At 44.1% G+C, this 24,924-nt stretch overlaps 1 protein-coding gene across 1 annotated transcript in view; it reads right to left on the bottom strand.

The window, feature by feature from the left end:
- Window positions 1-2,294: 2,294 nt before the first annotated feature.
- The window catches only part of LOC137331178 (NLR family CARD domain-containing protein 3-like), a 34,438-nt gene continuing 11,808 nt past the window's right edge, over window positions 2,295-24,924 (bottom strand). Inside the window, exons 3-11 of the mRNA XM_067994775.1 lie at window positions 20,701-20,745; window positions 16,856-18,662; window positions 14,183-14,269; window positions 11,327-11,413; window positions 9,223-9,393; window positions 8,958-9,128; window positions 7,777-7,947; window positions 5,088-5,258; window positions 2,295-3,649 (exon numbers count right to left, since the gene is read on the bottom strand). Coding sequence (XP_067850876.1) covers window positions 3,484-3,649; window positions 5,088-5,258; window positions 7,777-7,947; window positions 8,958-9,128; window positions 9,223-9,393; window positions 11,327-11,413; window positions 14,183-14,269; window positions 16,856-18,662; window positions 20,701-20,745 — 2,876 coding nt within the window. The 3' untranslated portion in view covers window positions 2,295-3,483. The remainder of the gene's footprint in view (window positions 3,650-5,087; window positions 5,259-7,776; window positions 7,948-8,957; window positions 9,129-9,222; window positions 9,394-11,326; window positions 11,414-14,182; window positions 14,270-16,855; window positions 18,663-20,700; window positions 20,746-24,924) is intronic.

Here is a 24,924-nt window from a genome sequence, read left to right as displayed (position 1 = left end):
GTCTACATAAAAAGGTGATGTTGGGTAGTTCAGGGGACTGTACGCTGGACTTTAGGCCCAAAGTGTTTGGCTTGAGCCTTCTGAGGTGAATAAAATGAATTGCACATCTTAAAATGGAGGCAGAGTAGTATTGATCATCTCTCTCAGCTGTGACATTCTCCAGCTTTTCTACCTCACTAGGAGGAATACCTCTCTCCAGCTGTGCCATCTTACCTTTGCAATGTTACGTTGCACTCAACAATCAGCGGCACATTATGAAAAGCTCCCCGAACTGATCCAGAGTCTGCAAGTGTTGCTTGAGGATCCCAAAAGCCGACACTCTGTCAGCCCTCAGTTTCATGTGTGACTGATTATCTATCGCAGTACAAATTTCCTCAGTGAAGATATGAACCCCACGGGGTAGCACGGGGTAGCACAGTGTAGCCCTAGTCCCTCAGAAACCATCCTTCAATTTTGCTTTCCTCAGCTGAAAAGGTTAGCGGAGGATTACTGTAAAACGAAAGAGTCATACGAACTGCCAAGCAACTGGGCTTTGATGTGCCGATAGTCACAACCCCCTCCCAGTACTAAGAGAGAAAAGGATGAGATTTGTGAGGCACTGATGATCATTGTGAGGGAGTTGAACGCTCTGGTCGCCCAGTGTTTGGAAAGAGGCTAATGTGTTGTCTAGTTTCAACAAGGGTGCCAAAGCAGATGCAGCATACACAGACCCATTAGTCTTACTCAGTTCCGTGCTAAATAATGGAATCGATTGTCTTGAGGATGACCTGTATGAAGATAATCCAGTGAACAGTAGCCTACAGTAGACTTTTTTGACATTACAATCCATGTGGACTGTAAAAAGCCCTACGACGAACCTGTAGAAGGAAAAGGACTGAATGCATTGCAAGCTTGACCAAAATTGTAGAGGATGATGGGCCTATTGACCATTTTAGTTAACAGTCCGAAGATATTGCAGATTCGGATGTTCTCATGGCTTGCATTGATTATGTTTACTAACTGCAAGAACAAATGGAGGCTGCCCAATAATAGACAATGGGTGATTGTAGAGAACGAACGTGTCAAAGGTCGGACAATTGCGGTTGAGGAAGACAATTCAATGTGCGAGAATGATGCATGTGACCAGCTGCCACAAAAAACAACAACAATTTGCATTTATATAGCACCTGTAACATAGTAAAACATTCCAAGGCGCATCACAGGAGCGTTTTCAAACACAATATGAAACTGAGCCACATAAGGAGATATTAAGCAGGTGACCAAAAGCTTGGTCAAAGAGGTAGGTTTTAAGGAGAGTCTTAAAGGAGGAGAGAGGTAGAGAGGCGGAGAGGTTTAGGGAGGGAATTTCAGAGGTTAGGGTCGAGGCAGCTGAAGGCACGACCGCCAATAGTAGAGCGATTAAAATTGGGGATGCGCAAAAGGCAAAACTGGAGGAACACAGAGATATCGGAGGGTTATAAATGCTTCCAAAAAAAGCATTTGACAAAGTCCCTCAAGCAAGGCTACCAGTTATGCTCAAAGCAGTGGGGGTTCAGGGTAAAACTTGGGAATGGATAAGAAATCAACTGATGAAAGCACCAGAAACTTGTTGGAGATGTTAGGGTTGGGGGGGGGGAAAGAGAAAGAGGAGGTGGGGGGAGTTTTGAGTGAGATGCCCAAGAGATTCGTGTCGGGACCCCTATTGTATCCACTTTGCATTCAGAAACTCAATGCAAATTGGTCAAATTCACAGATGATACCAAATGAGATGAGGCAACTGATTCTGAGGAGGCAGCTCTACAAGTTGGACAAAATATGTATGTGGGCGGAACAATGGCAGATAAAATTTAAAGGTGTATAGTAATGCACAGAGGCAGGAGAAAAGGGCAATAAATGTACTATATGAATCATATCAAAATGGTTAAGGAAGATGAAAAAGATCTGGAGGTGTTGGAAGATATGATGCTCAGCGTATCCAATTACCCCAGAGGATCAATCAACAAGGAATAGAAAATGCTGAACTATGTTGTTAACCTCCTTCCACTAAGGTTCACAACGACATGCTTCGAGTAAGTACAAGACACTTGATAGCCATGCAAGAAATGAGCATCAATGGTAAAAGAAACTAAAAATACAGTACTGGAACCATACTTACAAAAAGTATCTATATCAAGATCAGCCAAAAGACAATATAACTCACATTAAAAATTCATATATATAGTGTACTTAATATACATTCTGGTGTACCGGGTATAAATTCCTATATACAGTATATATTCATATGCATGGTATAAATTTATATATAGTATAAATTAATATGTACAGCATATTTTCCTATGCACAGTCTAAAGTCATATTTGCAATGTAAATCCTATGTACAGTATATATTCCAACACAGTAAAAAAATTCTCATACACAGCATACACTGCTATATACAGTATAAATCTCCTTACACAATATACATTGTTATATACGGTATACATTCATGGCAACACTCATCTGTTGTGATGCTCTACTGCCCTTTAGTGGATGCAGAGTTGATGTGCACATAATAGACCACTACTACAGGGGTATCACAATCATACCTGGAAGCCACCTCTAGCAACCATCCCCTCACCCTGGCCATTGCTGGTTCATCTATCCCTGAACTTCCAGTCACTGAGAAATTGCCAAAGGTGGGATTCAGTACTGCTTAGTCCTACTCCAGGCAGAGGATGGAATGGAATGCTATTTGGAGGCATGGTTAACCAGGCATCAGAAAACAAGTGAAAGGGACATTCAGCAACTCTGCACTATGACACCTTGGAAACCACAATCTCAGCATGTGAGGAGTCATGGGGCACAGCCATTTCCCAGAATTCCACAGCATCTGGAGCATTGGCCCTTGAGTAAATAAGTCTTAGTGAGTTTAATTGCTACAAGATAAGGAGACCTGAGCCCGGAATAACAATCTGAGCTTATAAATCATGGGTTTGAGAATCTTATGAAGGAACCGGGAGATGTTCTGGCTGGTTTTAGTCAGTGTGTTTGCCTCATGCCCCTTGCACCTGTGTCATGTTGGACACAATATACTGGCTCTGCCCTGCCTGATACAAGCATGCTGGGGGACAGTTAAAAAGAGGCTCATCGCTTAGTTTTAAAAGTAAACAGTAGTATAGAATTAAACGTCTATCTTATTCTCCATCATTCACGCTGTTACAAAACATTAACCCAACTACACACCATTCGTCCTTTTAACACATCATGTGTCTTGCTAGGCACCATTTCCCCTCCTATGCATCACTCATCCTCAAGAGGCTGTGCTTAATATAATCTACAACATCAGGAGGCTGTGAGGTCGGCAATGTGAATTCTCAGACATGTGATGTGTCCAGAACAGAAAGTGGGGTGGTAGGTGTTCTCAGACCCTGCTGTCCAGAGCAGGACATGGGGGGTGAGCAGACAGGAAAATGATACAGGAAAAGTAATTTTAATGAAAATAGAAACAGTTACCCACTTTGCATTCTACAGGTAGAGTTTGCAGTAGGATTGTTGTGCAAAGTGCTGCAATTTATTTGCTGACCCATCCAGGTTGTTGGAGCAGAGATTCAGCTTTCTGAGTGTACGCGACACTCTCAGGGCAGACAGAATATCATCACAACAAGCACCGGTCAGACCATTGCCCTTTAAGCTGTAGGAAACAAGCAGAGACACACATGACAGCAGCGTTTAGTAAAAGTACTCAGCCAGCATCACAACTTGCACAAAATCAGATATTACAGAAGTCCCAAATATTACCAAATCCTGAAACGTTACCACAAACTACCAAATATAAAGAATATCCTGAAATATTACCCAGACTCTCAATGGCTCAATGGCTGATTTGGGCTAAAAAATATAGACCAGAATTGTGAAGTTGGAGGAACTCTTCTGAGATTTGGTTAAGTCACATAGTTAGCGGGAAGTAGAGTAATTATTCTAATCAACTTCCTGCTGTCCTTGACCTGAGCGTGTTTGATGGGACAGTGTAGAGGGAGCTTTACTCTGTATCTAACTCATGCTGTACCTAATCTGGGAGTGTTCGATGGGACAGTGTAGAGGGAGCTTTACTCTGTATCTAACTCATGCTGTACCTGATCTGGGAGTGTTTGATGGGACAGTGTAGAGGGAGCTTTACTGTGTCTCTAACCCATGGTGTACCTGATCTGGGCGTGTTTGATGCAGCAATGTAGAGGGAGCTTCACTCTGCATCTACCTTGTTCTGTACCAGGTCTGGGAGTGTTTGATGGGGTATTGATGAGTGAACTTTACTCGTTATCTAACCTGGGAGTGTTTGATAGAGCAGTGTAGAGGGAGCTTCACTCTGTATTTAACCCATGCTGTACCTGATCTGGGAATATTTGATGGGACAATGTAGAGAGAGCTTCACCCTGCAGCTAATTCGTTCTATACCTGACCTGGGAATGTTTGTTCCTGACTAGGTCTCTGATATTCCTTGTGCTGGTTAGGAAGATTATACGTAAAGAGCGCTGTGCCTACAATTGTGAGTTCAGGCCCTTAGCACAGCCCCAGTGTGCCACTACATAGACCCATCTCTTGACAAGAGATCTACGTCCAGACTCGGGCAGAAATGTAACTGCCACTTCAGGCCTCAGAGCTTGCTGGCTTCTGACTTCTGTCTAAAAACAGCAGCCAGAGGGCCTCCAGTCCAAATGATTCAATGGGTACCTGTAGGAACAAAAAGATAGTCCTTGCCTTTTCAGGCCCCCACCACTTCCCCATTTCCTCAGATCTGAGGGGGACCAGGCACAAGGAATATTGCTAGCTTCTTTGGGCAATCCTCCAAATAAATGCCGAACTGACATTCCCAGAGGCAAATGAGGTGGGAGCCCTCCACCCCATGTCCATCCCATTACAATGCCTGATGTAGGTGCTGACATTGTAATGACATGGAAACGAGGGTCTCCTTCCCCTTGTGTCTAGGAACTGAGTGATTCCCAGGTGCATGAAAAAGGAACATCGGGGCTAGAATGACTGAAATGAGTAGCATTCCAATCTGCAGCATTAAGGACCCCCATCTTGAATATGTTTATCAGAAGGATAGAAACCAGTATTGAAATCAGCCTTACTTTACTTCCTGTATCGTGCAGCATGGATTCCTCAGGGCAGCAAAGAGTGACTTCGCTCCTGAATCTTGCAGGCTGTTGCTGGTCAGGTTGAGTTCAGTCAGTGTGGAACTGGCAGTGAGGGCATCAGCAAGATCTGGGCAGCAGGCACTTGTCAGGTTGTTGCGATACAATCTGCAGGAAGCAGAGAAACAGCAGTCTCGCTGCCTGTACTAACCTTTGCACATCCTAGCAAATCCCTACATGAGTAATACTGTAGCCTCACTGTAGTGAACCAGCTGGGGAATATCAAATCAGAAAGAAAATATTTGCATTTATATGGCGCCTTATCATGTCCACAGGATGTCCGAAAGCACTTCCTATCCAATATATTACTTTTGAAGAGCTGTGACTGCAGTCATGTAGGCCAAGAATTTTCTCGGAGCTGCTCCCATTCCGCTGCCATAACTTTACTAGAAGTGCAACAGAAATCTCGTTTACTTGTGTAATTGAGGCTTCCACTGCACTACCAGTGAAGCTATGGTGTTAGAATGGGAACAGCTCAGAGGAAATTCCCAGCAGCCAATTTGCACACAGCAGGACTAACAAATATAAAATGGGCCGAATAACTAGTGAATGTGTTTTTTGGTGGTGTTGGTTGAGGGACGAATGTTGGCCAGAGCACGGAGAACTTCCAGACATTCTTCGAATAGTAACATAAGATCCTTTACATCCATCGGAACAGACAGACAGGGCCCCTGACTTTAGTGTATCCTTTGAAAGGCAGCATCTCCGACAATACAACATTCCTTTAGTAGTACACGGAAGTGTTAGCCTGGATTATCTGCTTAATCCATAACCTTCTGACTCAAAGGCAAGAGTGCTACCAACTGAGCCAAGCTGACATATGCTTGTTAGCCTGAGATATTCACTTTATTGAATTACTGTACCTTCTGACGTACCTGTCATGCTGTGGTTCAGACTCACTTAGTGTTTGGCTACAGAATTCACAGGTACAGTAATTAACCTTCACCTGGAGTGGGACTGAGTTGGATTAGAGACACATCAATGCTATTAACAAGCATAACTACCCTTTGCCCCACAAAAACCTTTTTAAAAAAAAGACACAAAATTCTTACCTTATTTGAAGAGGCCTCTCAACACCTGGAGAAATGGGACTGGCGTGTGTCATGCATGCTCTGCCTATTTCTCTTTGAAAGTTGAAATTGGGGTCCTACAACAGGCGTTATGACCCCCAATTTGCATAGCTAAACAACATCCTGCATGTTTTGGGTGCGAATGCTGGGCACCCATTTAAAGGCCTGCCTGAAAGTTGATTCAGGTGGGCAAATGGGTGCACAAGGTTCCCAGCGGACTTTCAACTGCCGGTCGCCTATTTTTCAGGTGAGACACGGGCGGCCAGCAATTGAAAGTTTCCCCCAATGTTTCTCTGGATTGTATCAGGTCCATCTAGAAGAGTATATTACATTGTGCAGTATTGCAATGATTTAGATCAATGTTATACTTCATAGTATTACAGGATAAAGTAATTGTTAGGTTAGTTGTTATCATATTGATCAAGAACAATAGGTTAGAACATTATAAAAATTAGCAGATGATAAAAGAGTTGTTTAGTTTTTGGTTTTTACTTAGCTATATCACTTGCATTCAACATTAATAACCACTCTTAAGTGGACCTTGTGTTCCCTATGAATTAGAGTGCGTCTCTATCTACCCAATATCTTAATATGTGTAGCAAGCCCCAGGGATCGAACAGAGAACCCTTGCCACGATATTGAGTCAATGGAATATATCAAGTGCTGCCTTGTGATTGCCACGACTTCCACAAAAAAGTGAACATACATTCTAACAGACCAAAGTTCATTCTATAAATCAACAGACAAATTTATTTAACATTAAACTGGTAAAGGAGCAGTATACAGTATAGAAGTACATTTATAGCAAATTTGCAAACTTTGCTTTCCTCCTTGAAATAGCACAACAACAAAGATACTAACCCTCAACATAAAATCAATCCTTGACAAATCGGGCGCTCACTTCTTACATGGTGAAATGCTTCAATGGTGCCAGATCTAGCCCAGTCTCTCTACTAGCTTTAGACTGACTCATAAGCTGAGCACAGGATGCCAAATAAAGTCCCACAATTGAAAGCTCCTGGTCACAGAGCTGCCCATCAGAAGGACAGCAAAGAATCATGAGTTCTGCCCTCTCACAGACCTGACCCCTGTCTTCGCAGTGGTCAATCAAACACATTATCCCAGGTCAATCACCTAGGATGGTTGGACAGCTTGATTTACTGATCTGTGACAAAAATTTTGAATTACCTGCTAGATGAGCACCAACCAGGAAGCATGCGAACAAGAAAATTTTGCATACCAAGGGCTTCCAGAACTCGATAGGTCCCTGCCTTGCGCTGAGGTGTGAATAATAGATAGACTGTAATGAAAATTCTATCTAGCTTGAAAAATCCACTCCCAGTGCCTAACTACAGTCTTGTGTGTGCTGTGGCCAATAAGAAGGAATCTAAAAAGTAACTCAACAAAGTCAAAAATACTTCATTTTTCACGGGCCAACAAAGGCAGTAATTGAGTCCCAGAAATCTGAGAAAACCCATAAATCACTTCAATTTTACCCTTTCATCAGAATCTTTCGATTAAATCACATTGCACAAGCCAATTACAATTGTACTTACCCCAGAGTTTGTAGTTTACAGTTCGGATCTTTCAGTGCTGCAGACAGTCGTTGTACTCCTACATCTCCAAGGTTGTTGTAGCCCAGCTCCAAGGCTGTCAGTCTCTGGCTTGTTCTGAGAGTGGAAGCGAGATCCTCACAGCAGCCTTCTGTTAAACCAGTGTGGTGTAATCTACAGGGGTTAGGAGCAGAGGTCAGCAACAGGATTCAAGGACAGAGATCAGGGAGAGAGGGCAGGGACAGCATTCAAGGACAGCGATTAGCACCAGAGGTTGGTAACATTAACAGGGTATTTTAATAAATTCAAAGGAGGAGCAGAACACAGAAACATAACAAGAAGTAACATACGGTATGTTTTGACAGTGATGGGCAAGGACTTTCTTCTTGACGGTTGCTACCTGTATGATGGTCAGTTGATGTGAATGTGAGATGAATTCAATAAACCCATCTCTTCCCCCTACCCTCAACTCATCTTCAGATAGTTTGTTGAACAGTTAATAAAAGCATCTGAAGGCATATCAGGACTAGCATTTGATGTGAATGTGAGATGAATTCAATAAACCCATCTCTTCCCGCTACCCTCAACTCATCTTCAGATATTTTGTTGAACAGTTAATAAAAGCATCTGAAGGCATATCAGGACTAGCATTCACCTCATTAGATTTGTCTATGCCTAAATGGTAAAATTGACACTAGGTTCTGGTGCAGCATGGGTTGGATACAGAGTAAAGTTCTCTCTATACTCTCCCATCAAATACTCCTAGTTCAAGTACAGCATGGGTTAAATACAGAGTAAAGCTGCCTCTATACTCCCCATCAAATACTCCCAGCTCAAGTACAGCATGGGTTAAATACAGAGTAAAGCTGCCTCTATACTCCCCAACAAATACCCCTAGCTCAAGTATAGCATGGGTTAGATACAGAGTAAAGCTCCCTTTATACTCCCCCATCAAATACAGCATGGGTTAGATACAGAGTAAAGCTCTGCAATGTGCCTAACCCGTGATGTATCTGATCTAGGAACATTTGATGGGACAGAGTAAAGCTCCCTTTACACTGTCCAACAATGTGCCTGAGCCCAACTTCAGAATTGTAGTCTCTACTGTATCAATGTGACATCTCCATTTCATAGTTCAGTTAGCCTGTTGCCTCATTGACAGTGAAAATTAATTTAGTACCTACCCTAATTTCTCTATTTTACAGCCATCATCCTTAATCGTGGTGCACAGCAGTTTCATTCCCAAGTCACCAATATTATTGTACCCGAGATCCAGGCTTTTCAATGACTGGTTGGTTTTAAGGGCCAGGGCCAGTTCCTCGCAGCAGCAGTGTGTGAGATCATTGCCCCACAACCTGCATAAATCACACAGATATCATTAAGTTCTGCCAAAAAGGTTTGAAAAGAACAGCAGCCAGATCGGTATTACCTATGACAGCGTTCACCTACCCCAGTGTCTCGATCTCACAGTCATAGTCCTTTAGTGCGACAGAAAGCTGTTTCACCCCTGCGTCTCTCAGCTGGTTGTATTTCAGGTCTAACTCCTTCAGAATCCGATTTGTCCTTAAAATGGAGATGAGGTCTTCACTGCACTGGTCTGTGAGAGCATTTGTACGCAGACTGCAGATGATAGAGAATTTATTAGAGTAATCATTTTTTAATCCACACACAGAATTCAATTAGACACAGCATCTATGTGTGTGAGAATCACAAAAACATTAAAAAATTTCTCTTATGGTTCACATTTCGTTTAAAGACTCTCTTGATGAGGGGTCTTGTCTTAAGTACAAGTACCTCAATTTTTCAGGAATGTATTTTGTGGTCATCAAAGTGAGGCTTGCCTATCACAGCATGTACTGTCAGCACCCTGTCCACCCAGCTCAGGTACAGTACAGGTTAGAGACAGAGTAAAGCTCCCTCTACACTGTCCCATCAAACACTCCCAGCTCAGGTAAAGCTCCCTCTACACTGATCTTTGATCTGTCCCTATCTCGTGCTGTATCCAACCTGAGATTGCTTGATAGGGCAGTAGAGAGCTTTATTCTGTATTTAGCCTGTACTGTACCTGACCTGGGAGTGTTTAATGGGACAGTGTAGAGAGAGCTTTACTATGTATCTCACCCGTGCTGTACCTGAGCTGGCAGTATTTGATGGGACAGTGTAGAGGGAGCTTTACTCTGTATCTCACGTGTGCTGTACCTAAGCTGGGTGTGTTTGATGGGACAACTCAGGTACAGAACAAGCTAGATACAGAATAAAGCTCTCTACACTGCCCTATCAAGCACTCCCAGGTAGGATACAGCACAAAATAGGGACAGATCAAAGATCCTTCTGCACTGTCTAGTCTACGTCCCCTATCCTTTTCTCAAATGCAAATTTCTTAACAATTTGTGGAAAGTTACTAATTTAGAAACAGTCTGTAGGTACTTTTGTGCTGATGCTTGTTCCAACCAGGATTGAGATAATTCAAAATAATTTCAAGTAGGACCCTTATAGCCAGCAGAGAGTTTAAAGCTGCAGCATGAAAATTTCCCAGCAACCAAACATAGAATCATAGAAAGGAAGGAGACCATTCAGCCCATGGAGTCCACACCGGCTCTATGCAAGAGCAATCCAGCTGGTCCCATGCCCCCACCTTCTCCCCATAGCCCTGCAAATTTTTTCCTTTCAAGTACTTATCCAGTTCCCTTTTGAAAGCCATGATTGAATCTGTCTCCAACACCCCCTCAGGCAGTGCATTCCAGATCCTAACCACTCGCTGTGTAAAAAAGTTTTTCCTCATCTCATCTTTGGTTCTTTTGCCAATCACCTTAAATCTATGTCCTCTGGTTCTTGACCCTTCCACCAATGGGAACAGTTTCTCTCTATCTACTCTGTCTAGACCCTTCATGATTTTGAATACCTCTCAAATCTCCTCACAACCTTCTCTGTTCCAGGGAGAACAACCCCAGCTTCTCCAGTCTATCCACGTAACTAAAGTCCCTCATCCCTGGAATCATTCTAGTAAATCTCTTCTTCACCCTCTCTAATTGGACACCATACTCCAGTTGTGACCGAACCAGTGTTTTATAAAGGTTCATCATAACTTCCATACTTTTGTACTCTATACCTCTATTTATAAAGCCCAGGATCCCGTATGCTTTTTTAACCACTTTCTCAACTTGCCCTGTCACCTTCAATGATTTGTGCGTTGTGACTGCATAGCTGAGCGGAATTTAAGAAGGGAACAGTGGCCCACTAAAGGGCTTGCCCAGATGGTCTAATATGAAGTTGATTTCCATTTTACTGACTGTTTACTGACTCAATTAGCCAACTTTCATGTAAAAGCCTAAGAAGGATGTTCAGTGGGTAACTGTAGTACACCAAAGTGCTGCCAAAGCTGAGACCAGGCCATGGATGGGACCTGAGGCCTTCCTGATACATCATTTACCCACTGAGCCATCTGGGGACCTCAACCTGCAAGTGTCCTAATACATGTGTGACCTGGATACTTGCTGCATTTTGTATCCTGCAGTAACCACAAGGTTTTGAGAAGTAGAAAATGTTTCCTTACAGCAGCGTCTTCAGTCTGCAGCTCGAGCTCATCAGTGCAGCAGCCAGCTTTTTCAGGCCTGTATCTCCCAGTGTGTTATTTGTCAAGCTGGAATGCAAATCATATTACATTTACAATAAGATCATAGAACAGGAGCATACAGTCCTAGGGTCACATGTGGCCCATGATCACTGGCAATCCGGCCTTTGAAGTGCAGGAATCTCAGTCCAAGTTGCACTTCCATTTCTTATTGATTGATTTGTCCTGTTTGAATTGTGTGGGCCTAGAGGTTTGGAAAGGGCTGTTACTAGTGCTGTAGCCTCTTGGTGGATAAATGCCAAATCAGAACACCCAAGATCTGTCATCATCAATAACTTGAGTTAATGGGAACGGAGATTTAAACTCTATATGTGGCCCCGAAGGCTCCATGATAAGCACCAATGTGGCCCACGAAGAAAGGCTTGGACACCCCTGACACAGAGGACACAACATTCCTAAGCTGCACTTTTGGCACTGTACACGGTGAAGGTCAGAGTCAGACCAGCAAGGGATGGTTTGGTACTGAACACTAAATATAACAGTTTATACTCTGAGATTCTCCATTGGGTGACTGTCAGAAGATTTTCACCAGGGGGCATTCAGATCAAGGTAATCAAGGAGAGATAGTGAAATGTTGAACCCATATCTTGGGAATTTTTATTTTTTAAAAAAATGAAGCAGCCAGTTGCTGATGGCTTGGAGAGTATTCTGAGCAGATGGCTGAGTCAGACACAGCAGGAATACCCCAGGCTTAATCCTTGATCCTTGTTGAGTTAGTTGATCCCACTTGGGGCAGCAGTTGGGGTGCTACAATTGGGTTCAGCATCAGTTAGGAAGTGGGAAAAATCAGCCGTGGTTCCCACTCCTGATTACTATCCAGTGACTAGGAAAGTTTCTATGTGGATGTCAGGTTATGAAAGAATTAAGCTTGGCTGCGATGCCCCCACAGTTAAATAGCCTGCTGATGTTTATTCGCCTGGAAATTACTGTGAATGAGGTTATTAAGTGTTCAGACAGCAGCCAATCCATGTGTTAACGGACTTTCCACCTACACTCAGCTGTCCGCTGAACCTGCTGAGCGGTCACTCAACAGATTCTTTATCCCCAGTTTCCTCCCCTCTCCTGAAGGTGCTGACTCTCAATAGGGTATGGCTACCATGGTTGGCGGACACCCTTCAGTATATCACCCAAGTGATCCATTCTTTGTGCGTCAGCGTAGTCAGTGAATAGCAGCACGATATCCCATATCACGCTATATGTGGTGGGGGGAGGGGAGTCACAGCCAACTTAGATCCCGTCCTTACCCAGCGTCCACACGTGTGCAGTTTCCAGTAGGGGTCACTGGACAGAGATCAGGAGCAGGAACCCTGGCTCTCTAGACCAGGGGAGCAGAGGCCAGTTGTAGTCCTGTACCACTGCACCAGCAGAGACCAAATAACTCACCATGGACTGGGGATGGAATTAAGGATTGTCTGGACCTTATGGCTCAGTACTACACTTGGTAGTGCATTGGCCCTGATGTTGGTTGAAGGATAAATATTGGCCTTTGACACCAGGAGAACTCCCCTGCTTTTCTTTAAGTAGTGCCACCGACTTTACATCCACCTTCGAGGCCAGACAGGGCCTCATCTGAAAGATAGCCGCTCCAGCAGTGCAGCACTGAAGTGTCAGCCTACAGTATGTGCTCAAGTCTCTTGAGTGCACCTTCAAACCCACAACCATCTGTCACAGAGGCAAGAGTTCTACCACTGAGCCAAGGCTGACACCTGACTCTTGCACGTTGCTAAGAATTGTTCACAAATTCGCTCACAAAGGAGTTCCTCAGGGCATTGTCCTCGGCCCAAACATCTTCAGCTGCTTCATTAATGACCTTCCCTCCATCATAAGGTCAGAAATGAGGATGTTCGCTGATGATTGCAGTGTTCAGTTCCATTTGCAACCCCTCAGATAATGAAGCAGTCCGTGCCCGCATGCAGCAAGACCTGGACAACATTCAGGCTTGGGCTGATAAGTGGCAAGTAACATTCGTGTCAGACAAGTGCCAGGCAATGACCATCTCCAACAAGAGACAGTTTAACTACCTCCCCTTGACATTCAACGGCATTATCATCACTGAATCCCCTACCATTAACATCCTGGGGGTCACCACTGACCCGAAACTTAACTGGACCAGACGCATAAATACTGTGGCTAAAAAGCAGGTCAGAAGCTGGGTATCCTGCGGTGAGTGACTGACCTCCTGACTCCCCAAAGACTTTCCACCATCTATAAGGCACAAGTCAGGAGTGTGATGGAATATTCTCCATTTGCCTGGATGAGTGCAGCCCCAACAACACTCAAGAAGCTAGACACCATCCAGGACAAAGCAGCCCGCTTGATTGGCACCCCATCCACCACCCTAAACATTCACTCCCTCCACCACCAGTGCACCATGGCTGCAGTGTGTACCATCTACAAGATGTACTGCAGCAACTCGCCAAGGCTTCTTTGACAGCACTTCCCAAACCCGCGACCTCTACCACCTAGAAGGACAAGGGCAGCAAGTGCATGGGAACACCACCACCTGCACGTTCCCCTCCAAGTCACACACCATCCTGACTTGGAAATACATTGTCGTTCCTTCATCGTCACTGGGTCAAAATCCTGGAACTCTCTACCCAACAGCACTGTGGGAGTACTATCACCAAACGGACTGCAGCGGTTCAAGAAGGAGGCTCACCACCATCTTCTCAAGGACAATTAGGAATGGGCAATAAATGCTGGCCTTGCCAGCGACGCCCACATCCCATGAATGAATAAAAAAAACACAAATGGTTCCAATATCAAATTACAGCTTACCATAACTCCTTGATTTGGTTTTTACTGGAGAGCAGGAGAGCACTGATGGAATTGATCATTTCCACATCCATGATACTGCCCGTTAACCTGGAGTTCAATGAACAGGTCAAATAAATCAGATAATGTCCAGAAAAGAGTTGCAAAGAAACATGGAGTCAGATACGAATAACATTCCTGAGTTGGAACCTGCTGTTTGCTTTTGTCCTGTGACATTGCTCATGGGTAGCCTGAGGTCTGGGCCATGGTTGTGACGTTTAACTGTTAAAGTGGAGCTGTGTTTAACCTGGTCTGCCCCTTGAAGGCCACTGCTCAAGTACTCGCTGTGGGAAAGTGGTTTAAATAGGCATTTTGTGAGGTCAGTTAGAGGCTAATTGCACACAGGTTTCTATGGTTGGCAGTTGTTATTGAGTCCTGATTCCTAGACTAAGCAAGAGACCACATTTTTAAGGCCATAAAAATCAGCATGAAATAACTAGCTTTATTTCCACCTTCGTTCTCTTTCCCAACTTCAAGTTATCTCAATGGAGGGGCAAGACCTTGTAGTGGCCTTCTCTCCTTCTGGTCAGCCCCAAACAATTACCAGCTGAAAGTCTAGGTCCCGACTGAGGCCTTTAATGGGAACCTTCCATCTTTTCTTTTGGCTGCTTCTGCCCCTATTAAGGTCTTAATGCAGCACCACCAGAGTTTCCTACCTTGCACTGCTTCTTGATGGCAGCATATGCAATGAGACCCGCCCCAGGAAAATGGGTTGAGGCTGGAGTGGATCCAGAGTGGCAGGTGGAAGTCCCGCCCCCAATGGAACTCCCTGAAGAGGAGGATCCAGCCCAAGTATCACCTTCATCATAATGACGTCCAATGCAAGTGACATGATGATGCACTTGAACACAGAATACATCATCGTACTGTAGAGTTACAAGCAAACAAAATAAAAATATCCCTTTATTTTGATGGAGCTACTGGCAGCAAAATATAAAATAATTTACTGCATTGCTGCTCCAGGTTTTTAAAAATCATATTTTGTGAATTTTTCTGTTGCTCAATGTGAGGGACGTTAGTCCTGGGGAATGGAGCCTAACTTCATTCAGTGTCAGTAAAATAAAACTATGCCTGACCCACTGTACCACCCAGTCCCAGAGTGCGAAAGGACAGTGTCTGAATCACTGTACCACCCAGTCCCAGAGTGTGAAAGGACAGTGTCTGACCCACTGTACCACCCAGTCCCAGAGTGTGAAAGGACAGTGTCTGACCCACTGTACCACCCAGTCCCAGAATGTGAAAGGACAGTGTCTGACCCACTGTACCACCCAGTCCCAGAGTGTGAGAGGATAGTGTCTGACCCACTGTACCACCCAGTCCTAGAGTGTGAAAGGACAGTGTCTGACCCACTGTACCACCCAGTCCAGAGTGTGAAAGGACAGTGTCTGACCCACTGTACCACCCAGTCCCAGAGTGTGAAAGGACAGTGTCTGACCCACTGTACCACCCAGTCCCAGAGTGTGAAAGGACAGTGTCTGACCCACTGTACCACCCAGTCCCAGAGTGTGAGAGGACAGTGTCTGACCCACTGTACCACCCAGTCCCAGAGTGTGAAAGGACAGTGTCTGACCCACTGTACCACCCAGTCCCAGAGTGTGAGAGGACAGTGTCTGACCCACTGTACCACCCAGTCCCAGAGTGTGAAAGGACAGTGTCTGACCCACTGTACCACCCAGTCCCAGAGTGTGAAAGGACAGTGTCTGACCCACTGTACCACCCAGTGCCAGAGTGTAAAAGGACAGTGTCTGACCCACTGTACCACCCAGTCCCAGAGTATGAAAGGACAGTGTCTGACCCACTGTACCACCCAGTCCCAGAGTGTGAGAGGACAGTGTCTGACCCACTGCGCCACGCAGTCCCAGAGTGTGAAAGGACAGTGTCTGACCCACTGTACCACCCAGTCCCAGAGTATGAAAGGACAGTGTCTGACCCACTGTACCACCCAGTCCCAGAGTGTGAAAGGACAGTGTCTGAACCTCTGTACCACCTAGTCCCAGAGTGTAAAAGGACAGTGTCTGACCCACTGTACCACCCAGTCCCAGAGTATGAAAGGACAGTGTCTGACCCACTGTACCACCCAGTCCCAGAGTGTGAGAGGACAGTGTCTGACCCACTGCGCCACGCAGTCCCAGAGTGTGAAAGGACAGTGTCTGAACCTCTGTACCACCCAGTCCCAGAGTGTAAAAGGACAGTGTCTGAACCTCTGTACCACCCAGTCCCAGAGTGTGAAAGGCTGCAGGTGGGCTAAATAGACTGAGTGCAAGGCACCACCTGATGCACTGAATAACTCGGCAGGCTTAGTGCCCCTCATTAGAATGGACAAGACTAAATTACATAAGAAAGTACAAGACCAGAAAAGACTTTGCAGTCTATCTGGCCAGTCCGAGAAACTAATACCTGTCAAATCGCTCACTCCATCAGATATCTATCCAATTCTCCCTTGAATGTTTCAACACTGTGTGTCTCGCTGGGTAGTCAGCTCCACATACTCAGCATCCTCGTCCTAAGGAGCTGAATCTAAACTGTTTGTGCACCTTTCCTCTTCTAAGCTTGAATTTAAAATAAAATGTATAATCCCTGTGTCGCAGAAAAATAATAAAATGAGCTCTACCATTCCTGTAGGGCAAAAATACTTACATTATTTTTTGGAAGAATTTAATAACCGGTAATAGTCTTTTCAAACCATCTGGTGATGTTCTGTATGCAGATAAATCGAATTCTTCCCTGTCCATATCTGATGTTTTCAGGACAAAGGCCAATGCTGAATAATCGGCGAGCGTCAGTTTTTGGGAGGACAGCACTCCATGCTGGAGGGATTTATTTATCTCCGTCACTACTGACTTGTCATTCAACTCATTCAGACAGTGGAACAGGTTGATGCACCTCTCCGGAGGGATGTCCTGCTGCAGAAGCTCCTTCATGTAGCTTATGGTGTTCTGTAGGTCGTCTTTCTGCTCCTCGATGTGGGTTAGGAGACCTTGCAGGCAGTTCTGAATCCTTCTCCTTCCCAACCCACAGAGAAATTGGAGAAACAGGTCCAAGTGGCCAGTGTGACTCTGAACCACCTCATTGCAGGCACTTTTACAAATTTGAAAGAAGGTGGGCCTTGTAAAGATCTCCCTTAGCTGACCTAGCATGTTGGATGTCATCAGGTTGCGTTTCTCATTGTGGTAGGAGACAAAAACATAGAGAGCAGCAAAGTATTCCTGGACTGTGGCGTGGACAAAGGAGTAGACCCTCCTGTGGGAGAGCGCGGAGTACTTGATGTAATATTCTCTACAGAACCCACCACAGATAGATGAGATGTCAATATTGAAGGATTTAAAATCCTCCTCATAAAAGACAAAGGTTTGCGCCCTCAGATACTGGAATGCGAGTTTGCCCAGATTGAGTATCGTCCTCTGATTTGACTGCAGTAACTGGCGGGTCTTCTCAATCTTTTCCTTTCCATGTCCACGGTGCTGGTGGTGGTATGTCACCATGACAACCAGAAAGTTGGTATAAACCTCGGTTACCGTGTCGCCTCTAAATTCCTCCGCACAGGATGACTTGAAAACATGTTCCAGAACAGTGGCCAGGATCCAGCAGAAAGCAGGCACATAGCACATCATCCAAAGGCTACTTTGCTTCCTCACTAGTGTTATGATTTTCTCTGCCAATTGTCTATCCTGACATTTCCTCCAGAAATATTCTTCCTTTTCCTCATCTTGGAATCCCTGTATTTCGGTCACTCTGTCCATGTAACGGGATGGGATTTGATTCATTGTTGATGGGCGTGTCGTTATCCAAACAGATGCCGAAGGAAGGAGGTTGCCTCTGATGAGATTTGTCAACAATGACCTGAGAGGCACGGGCTCCCCTACATCAGAACACACAGGGTTATTTTCAAACTCCAAGGAAAACCGGCTTTCATCCAGGCCATCAAAAATAAACAGGGAGCGGGTGGAGTCCTCTGGATAAGTCTCGCCCAGTTGCTTCATGTGTGGGTAATGTTGCTGCACCAGCTGCATGAGACTCATGCTTTCCTCAGAAATCAGATTGAGCTCGCAGAATGGAAAGACAAACACAAAATCATACTCCTGGTATGCATTCATCATTGCCCAGTCGAGGAGGAACTTCTTTACGTAAATCGTCTTCCCGATGCCCGCAATCCCTCTGGTAATGACGACTCTTGGTTGCCGTTGCCCATGCATGGGTCTGAAAATGTCTTTGTGTTTTATAGATTTAAAAAATACCTTGCCGTGCCTGGGCGAGGATGATTCAATCTCTGTTACCTCGTGCTCCTTGTAAAGCTCATTGCATTCGCCATCGGTGATCCAAAGCTCCGTGAACCTCTTAAGGAGATAGATGCGCTCCCCTGCTTTAGATGTGTAATCTGTGATGTATTCAAGTTTTTCCTTCAGGACCTTTTTATGATAGTTTGTAAGTTGATCATGTGATTCTTCTGTAAGTAAAATAGGGTGAAGATTTTACATTCTACTTATATTCCTGGCAGGGAATACTTGTGCTGATCTGGACAACCAATATCAGCACTTAAAAATGGAATTCTTCTTCTACATTACCGCATCAAACACCCACTGGCACAGATTAGATACAGAGTGAAGTTCTCTCTGTGCAGTCCCAAAAAACGCTCCTAGGTTAGGCACAACACATGTTAGATGTGGGGTCAAGTTCACTCCAAAATGTCACAACAGTATACTTGAACCCCCAAGCACCATTTCTGTACCAGTGTGATATTTCCACTTGCTGATTCAAACCCAGGTCCCAGAGCTGAGAGGACAATGTCCAACTCACAGTACCCACGCAGTCCCAGAGTGTGATAGGACAGTGTCTGACCCACTGTACCACCCAGTCCCAGAGTGAGAAAGGACAGTGTCTGATCCACTGTACCACCCAATCCCAGAGTGCGAAAGGACAGTGTCTGACTCACTGTACCACCCAGTCCCAGAGTGAGAAAGGACAGTGTCTGACCCACTGTACCACCCAGTCCCAGAGTGAGAAAGGACAGTGTCTGACCCACTGTATCACCCAGTCCCAGAGTGTGAAAGGACAGTGTCTGACCCACTGTACCACCCAGTCCCAGAGTGAGAAAGGACAGTGTCTGACCCACTGTACCATCCAGTCCCATTCTTGTGATCTATGTGAGATTGAAAATTTTAGTGCCAATAGGACTGAAGAGTGGGCAACTTTGTGTTAGAAATTAGCAACACCTGTGAATTGGGTTCAAACTGATGTTAGCTGGCAGAAAAAGGAATCATTCTTCCATTAGTCATGGCTGATTCAAACCCAGGTCCCAGAGCTGAGAGGACAATGTCCAACTCACAGTACCCACGCAGTCCCAGAGTGTGATAGGACAGTGTCTGACCCACTGTACCACCCAGTCCCAGAGTGTGAAAGGACAGTGTCTGACCCACTGTACCACCCAGTCCCAGAGTGTGAAAGGACAGTGTTTGACCCCCTGTACCACCCAGTCCCAGAGTGTGAAAGGACAGTGTCTGACCCACTGTACCACCCAGTCCCAGAGTGTGAAAGGACAGTGTCTGACCCACTGTACCACCCAGTCCCAGAGTGTGAAAGGACAGTGTCTGACCCGCTGTACCACCCAGTCCAGAGTGTGAAAGGACAGTGTCTGACCCACTGTACCACCCAGTCCCAGAGTGTGAAAGGACAGTGTCTGACCCACTGTACCACCCAGTCCCAGAGTGAGAAAGGACAGTGTCTGACCCACTGTACCACCCAGTCCCAGAGTGTGAAAGGACAGTGTCTGACCCACTGTACCACCCAGTCCCAGAGTGAGAAAGGACAGTGTCTGACCCACTGTACCATCCAGTCCCAGAGTGTGATGGTACAGTGGATCAGACACTCACCTATCTAGTCCCAGATTGTTATAGGATATTATATTAATAGAATTTCTTGCTCGGTAATTCTGTCTGCCCGGGCTATGGAGAGGTTTATCTTCAGACTATTTTTTTTCCAGTACTGATTGTGTCCACAGCAATCACACTCTGGGATACATGAGAACCTGTCCCCAGACTCTACATTGCCACAGTGTTCAAAGTGAGAGGGTGCACAGTGAGGGGGGGCGCACAGTCATAGGGGGGCATAGTCAGAGAGTATATGGTGATGCTGTTATTACCAGTTTGTGGCAAGTGCTGCCCAAACCCTATCCCACGAGCCCTGGCAATCTGGTCCACAGTGCCCAGGGGACTCCGTGTTATTGTCGCTTTTATTTATTTTTCCGGTTTGTCCTTGCTGAACTTCTGGGGCCTCCTTACAATTCCTTTTAGGACTGGGGAGTCACAGAGTTCATTCAGAGACAGATTACCTGACTGACTCTGCAGCATAAAGTTCATTCGCAATGCATAGGATTTGAATTGTAACTGAGTGGGATTTTACTGCCTGATGTTCAACCACAACAACAACTTGCATTTATATAGCGCCTTTAACGCATTAAAACGTCCCAAGGCGCTTCACTTACTTACTAGTTGGGACAGGTGGGGGTGAAGCCATGTAGCGAAAACAACCGCCTGGAATCAAAAACAAACAAGGTTCATGTTAAAGTGAAATGTTTGCTTGGAATTATATTTGGGCCAAACTGAAAAAAGAAAACATTGAACCTTCTCGTACTCTAATAAATTATTTCCCAAGAGCTGCAAATTGTGGGTCCCTGCACTGCCCTACGTCTTCCCTTCCTCCCACAATCTTTTGGCTTTTAAACCCCTGAGTTAATTTGTCCTCTTTGCCCATAAAACAACACTAGGATCAGTTTCATGAATGCATGGTGCCAGTGTGAAGCCTTGCCTGCTGACAGCAGCTGTTGGGGCCTGATGTTATGGGGGGAGGTGGGGGGGGGGGCGGGCGCACAGGAACATAGGAAGAGGAGTAAGCCATTCAGCCCCTCGAGCCTGTTCCGCCATTCAATGAGACCATGGCTGATCTGTATCCTAACTCCATCCACCCCCCTTGGCTCCATATCCCTTAATACCCTCAGCTAGCAAAAATCAATCAATCACAGATTTAAAATTATTAATTATAATAATTACTTATAATCATTAAATTATCAATTATTAATACATTATACATTTATTTTTATATATTAATATAATTATTAATCTACTGCTTTTTGTGGGAGAAAGTTCCACACTTCTACCACCATTTGCGTGAAGAAGTGTTTCCTAACTTCTCTCCTGAATGGCCTGGCTCTGGTTTTAAGGTTATGTCCACTTGTCCTAAACTCCCCCATCAGCAGAAAAAGTTTTTCTCTATCTACCCTATCAATTCCTTTCAAAATTGTAAAAACCTCAAACAAATCACCCCTCAACCTTCCATATTCAAGGGAATACAAGCCTAGTTTATATAATCTCTCCTCATAATCTATGATGTGGAGATCTCTCCTCATAATCTATGATTTTCCACATTCACCTGAGGAAGGAGGAAGCCTCCGAAAGCTTGTGATTTTCAAATAAAATTGTTGGACTATAACTTGGTGTTGTAAAATTGTTTACAACTCATAATCTAACTCTTGGAGCCCTGGTAACATTCTGGTGAATCTGCGCTGCACTCCTTTCAAGGCCAATATATCCTTTCTAAGATGCAGTGCCCAGAACTGTACACACTACTCCAGATGTGGTCTAACCAGGGCTTTGTATAGCTGTAGCAAAACTTCCTTCCCTTTATATTCTAGCCCTTTAGTTATAAAGGCTAACATTCCATTAGCCTTTTTGATTTTTTTTGTACCTGACTACTACATTTTAATGATCTGTGTACATGGACCCCTAAATCTCTTTGGACTTCCACCGTTCCTAGCTTTTCACCATTTAAAAGATACTCGGATCTATCCTTTTTGATCTAAAATGGATGACCTCACACTTACTGCATTGAAATCCATTTGCCACAGTTTTGCCCACTTACTTAATCTGTTAATGTCTCTTTGTAATTTTATGCTCTGTCTACATTACTTACTATGCCACCAATCTCTGTGTCATCAGCAAACTTGGATATGTGGCTCTCTATTGTCTTACCTAAGTCATTAACAAATACAGTGATTAGTTGAGGTCCCAGCTCAGATCCTTGTGGGACACCACTGGTCATCTCCTTCCAATTCGAGTACATACCCATTATCCCTGCTCTCTGTCTTCTACCGCCTAACCAATCTCCTAACCAGGTCAATAATTTGCCTTCAATTCCATGAGCTTTAATTTTAGCTAACAGTCTCTTATGTAGAACCTTATTGAATGCTTTTTGTATAAACTACATCCATAGACATTCCCATGTCTACTACTTCAGTTACTTCATCAAAAAATTAAATTAGGTTCGTTCGACATGACCTACTCTTTACAAATCCAGGTTGGCTCTCTCCAATAAGCTCAAATTTCTCTAAGTGCTCAGTCACACTGTCCTTAATTATAGATTCCAATAACTTTCCCACAACAGATATTAGTCTAACAGGTCTATCATTTCTCTTTCACACTTTTCTTAAATAATGGAGTTACATTTGCAATTTTCCAATCTAAAGCACAATTCCTGAATCGAGAGCGCTTTGGAAGATTTTGGCTAAAGCACCTGCAATTTCCTCACCTACTTCCTTTAAAACCATAGGGTGGAAACTACCAGGTTCTGGGGATTTGTCAGTCTTGAGTGCCATTATTTTTTCTAATACTGTTTTCTTGCTTATGTTAACTTTAGTGAATTCCAGTCCTTGATTCATTATTAGTTTCCTTGGAATGTCAGGTATATTATCCTCTTCCTCTATTGTGAAGACTGACATAAAATTATTCAACAAATCTGCCATTTCCTTATTTACATATATATTACCCACATCTGTTTTTAAAGGACCCACATTAGCCTTTACTACCCTTTTTCTTCTAATATAATTGTAAAAACTTTTTGTGTTAATCTTGATATCCCTCACAAATTTCTTTTCGTATGGTTTTTGCAGCTCTTACTATCTTTTTTGTCTTCTTTTGCTGTTCTTTATATCTCTCCCAGTCCCCTGGATTTACACTATTCGTTGCACTTTTATATGCTCTTTCTTTTAGTTTTATATGATCTCTCACCTCTTTTGTCGATTATGACTGTTTTATTTGGTAAGTAGAGCTCCTGCCCCCTAGGGGTATATACTGGTGCTGTATTAAGCTAAATTATTTTTTGAACACCTCCCACTGTTCATCTGTAGTTTTACCTGATAACAGTTTTGACCAGTTTGCTGTTGTCAGTCTCTGTCTCATCCCATTAAAGTTAGCCATACCAAAATCTAGAATCTTTGTAACAGTGTTAAGTTTCTCTTTTTCAAACCTAATATTAAATTCGATCATATTATGATCATGGTTAGATGAATGTTCCCTTACTGTTAGATTCTTAACTAAAACTGGCTCATTACTCGTTACTAAACCTAGTATGGCCCTCTTGTTGGTTCTAGAACATATTGTCCCAGTAAAATATCTTGAGTGCACTCAAGAAATTCACTACCTTTCTGACTTGAGCTACTCTGCTCTTCACAATTTATATGAAAATCAAAGTCTCCCATTAAAAGAACTCTGCTTTTGCTTCAAGCCTCTCTAATCTCTGAATTAATACATTCTGCCACTTCATTGCTGCTATCAGGAGGCCTGTAGCCAACTCCAATTACAGTTTTAAGTCCTCTCTTATTCCTCAATTCCAGCCCAACCAGGAAGGAAACAGTGCTGGTTCTCAGTTCTGGGGAATGAAGTGGGGCAGCCAGAGCATGTTCAGTGAGAGAGCATTTGGGGGAACAATAATCATAATATCATTAGGTTTAGAATAGTTATGGAAAAGGACAAGGTACAATCAAATGTGAAAATACTTAACTGAAGGAGGGATAATTTCAGTGAGTTAAAAAGGGATTTTGCCCAGGTGGATTGGAATCAAAAATTGGCAGGCAAAACAGTAATTGAACAATGGGAGGCCTTCTAGGAGGAGTTGGTTCGGGTACAGAGTAGACACATTCCTATGAGGGGAAAAGAAAGGCATCCAAAGCTAGAGCTCCCTGGATGACTAAAGATATAGAGATTAAAATGAAATAGAAAAAGGAGGCATATGACGAATGTAAGGTTCATAATACAGTTGAGAACCAGGCTGAATACAGAAAGTAAAGACGAGGTCTAAAAAAGGGAATATGAGGGGCAAAGAGAGAGGATGAGAATAGATTAGTGGCTAACATAAGAGGGAACCCAAAAGTCTTTCATAAACATATAAATAGTAAAAGGGTAGTCAAAGGAAGGGTGGGACTGATTAAGGACAAAAAAGGAGATCTTCTTGTGGAGGCTGAGGTACTAAATGAATACTTTGCATCCGTCTTCACTAGAGAAGAGGATGCTGCCATTGTAGCAGTAAAGGAGGAGGTAGTAGCGATATTGGATAGGATAAAAATAGATAGACGAGCTGCTTAAAAGATTGGCAGTACTCAAAGTAGAAAAGTCACCCGGTCCAGATGGGATGCATCCTAGGTTGCTGAGGGAAATAAGGGTAGAAATTGCAGAGGCTCTGGCCACAATCTTCCAATCCTCCTTAGATATGGGGACGGTACTGGAAGACTGCAAATGTTACACCCCTTTTCAAAAAAAGGGAGAGGGATAAAGCCAGCAATTACAGGCCAGTCAGCCTAACATCGGTGGTGGGGAAACTTTTAGAGACAATAATCCGGGACAAAATTAATTGGCACTTGGAAAAGTCTGGGCTAATAAATG

Source organism: Heptranchias perlo, chromosome 13 (genome assembly GCF_035084215.1).
Source record: "Heptranchias perlo isolate sHepPer1 chromosome 13, sHepPer1.hap1, whole genome shotgun sequence".
NCBI classification, from domain to species: domain Eukaryota; kingdom Metazoa; phylum Chordata; class Chondrichthyes; order Hexanchiformes; family Hexanchidae; genus Heptranchias; species Heptranchias perlo.
Note: the sequence above shows the minus strand (reverse complement) of the source record. Positions and strands in the feature narration are given on the sequence as shown.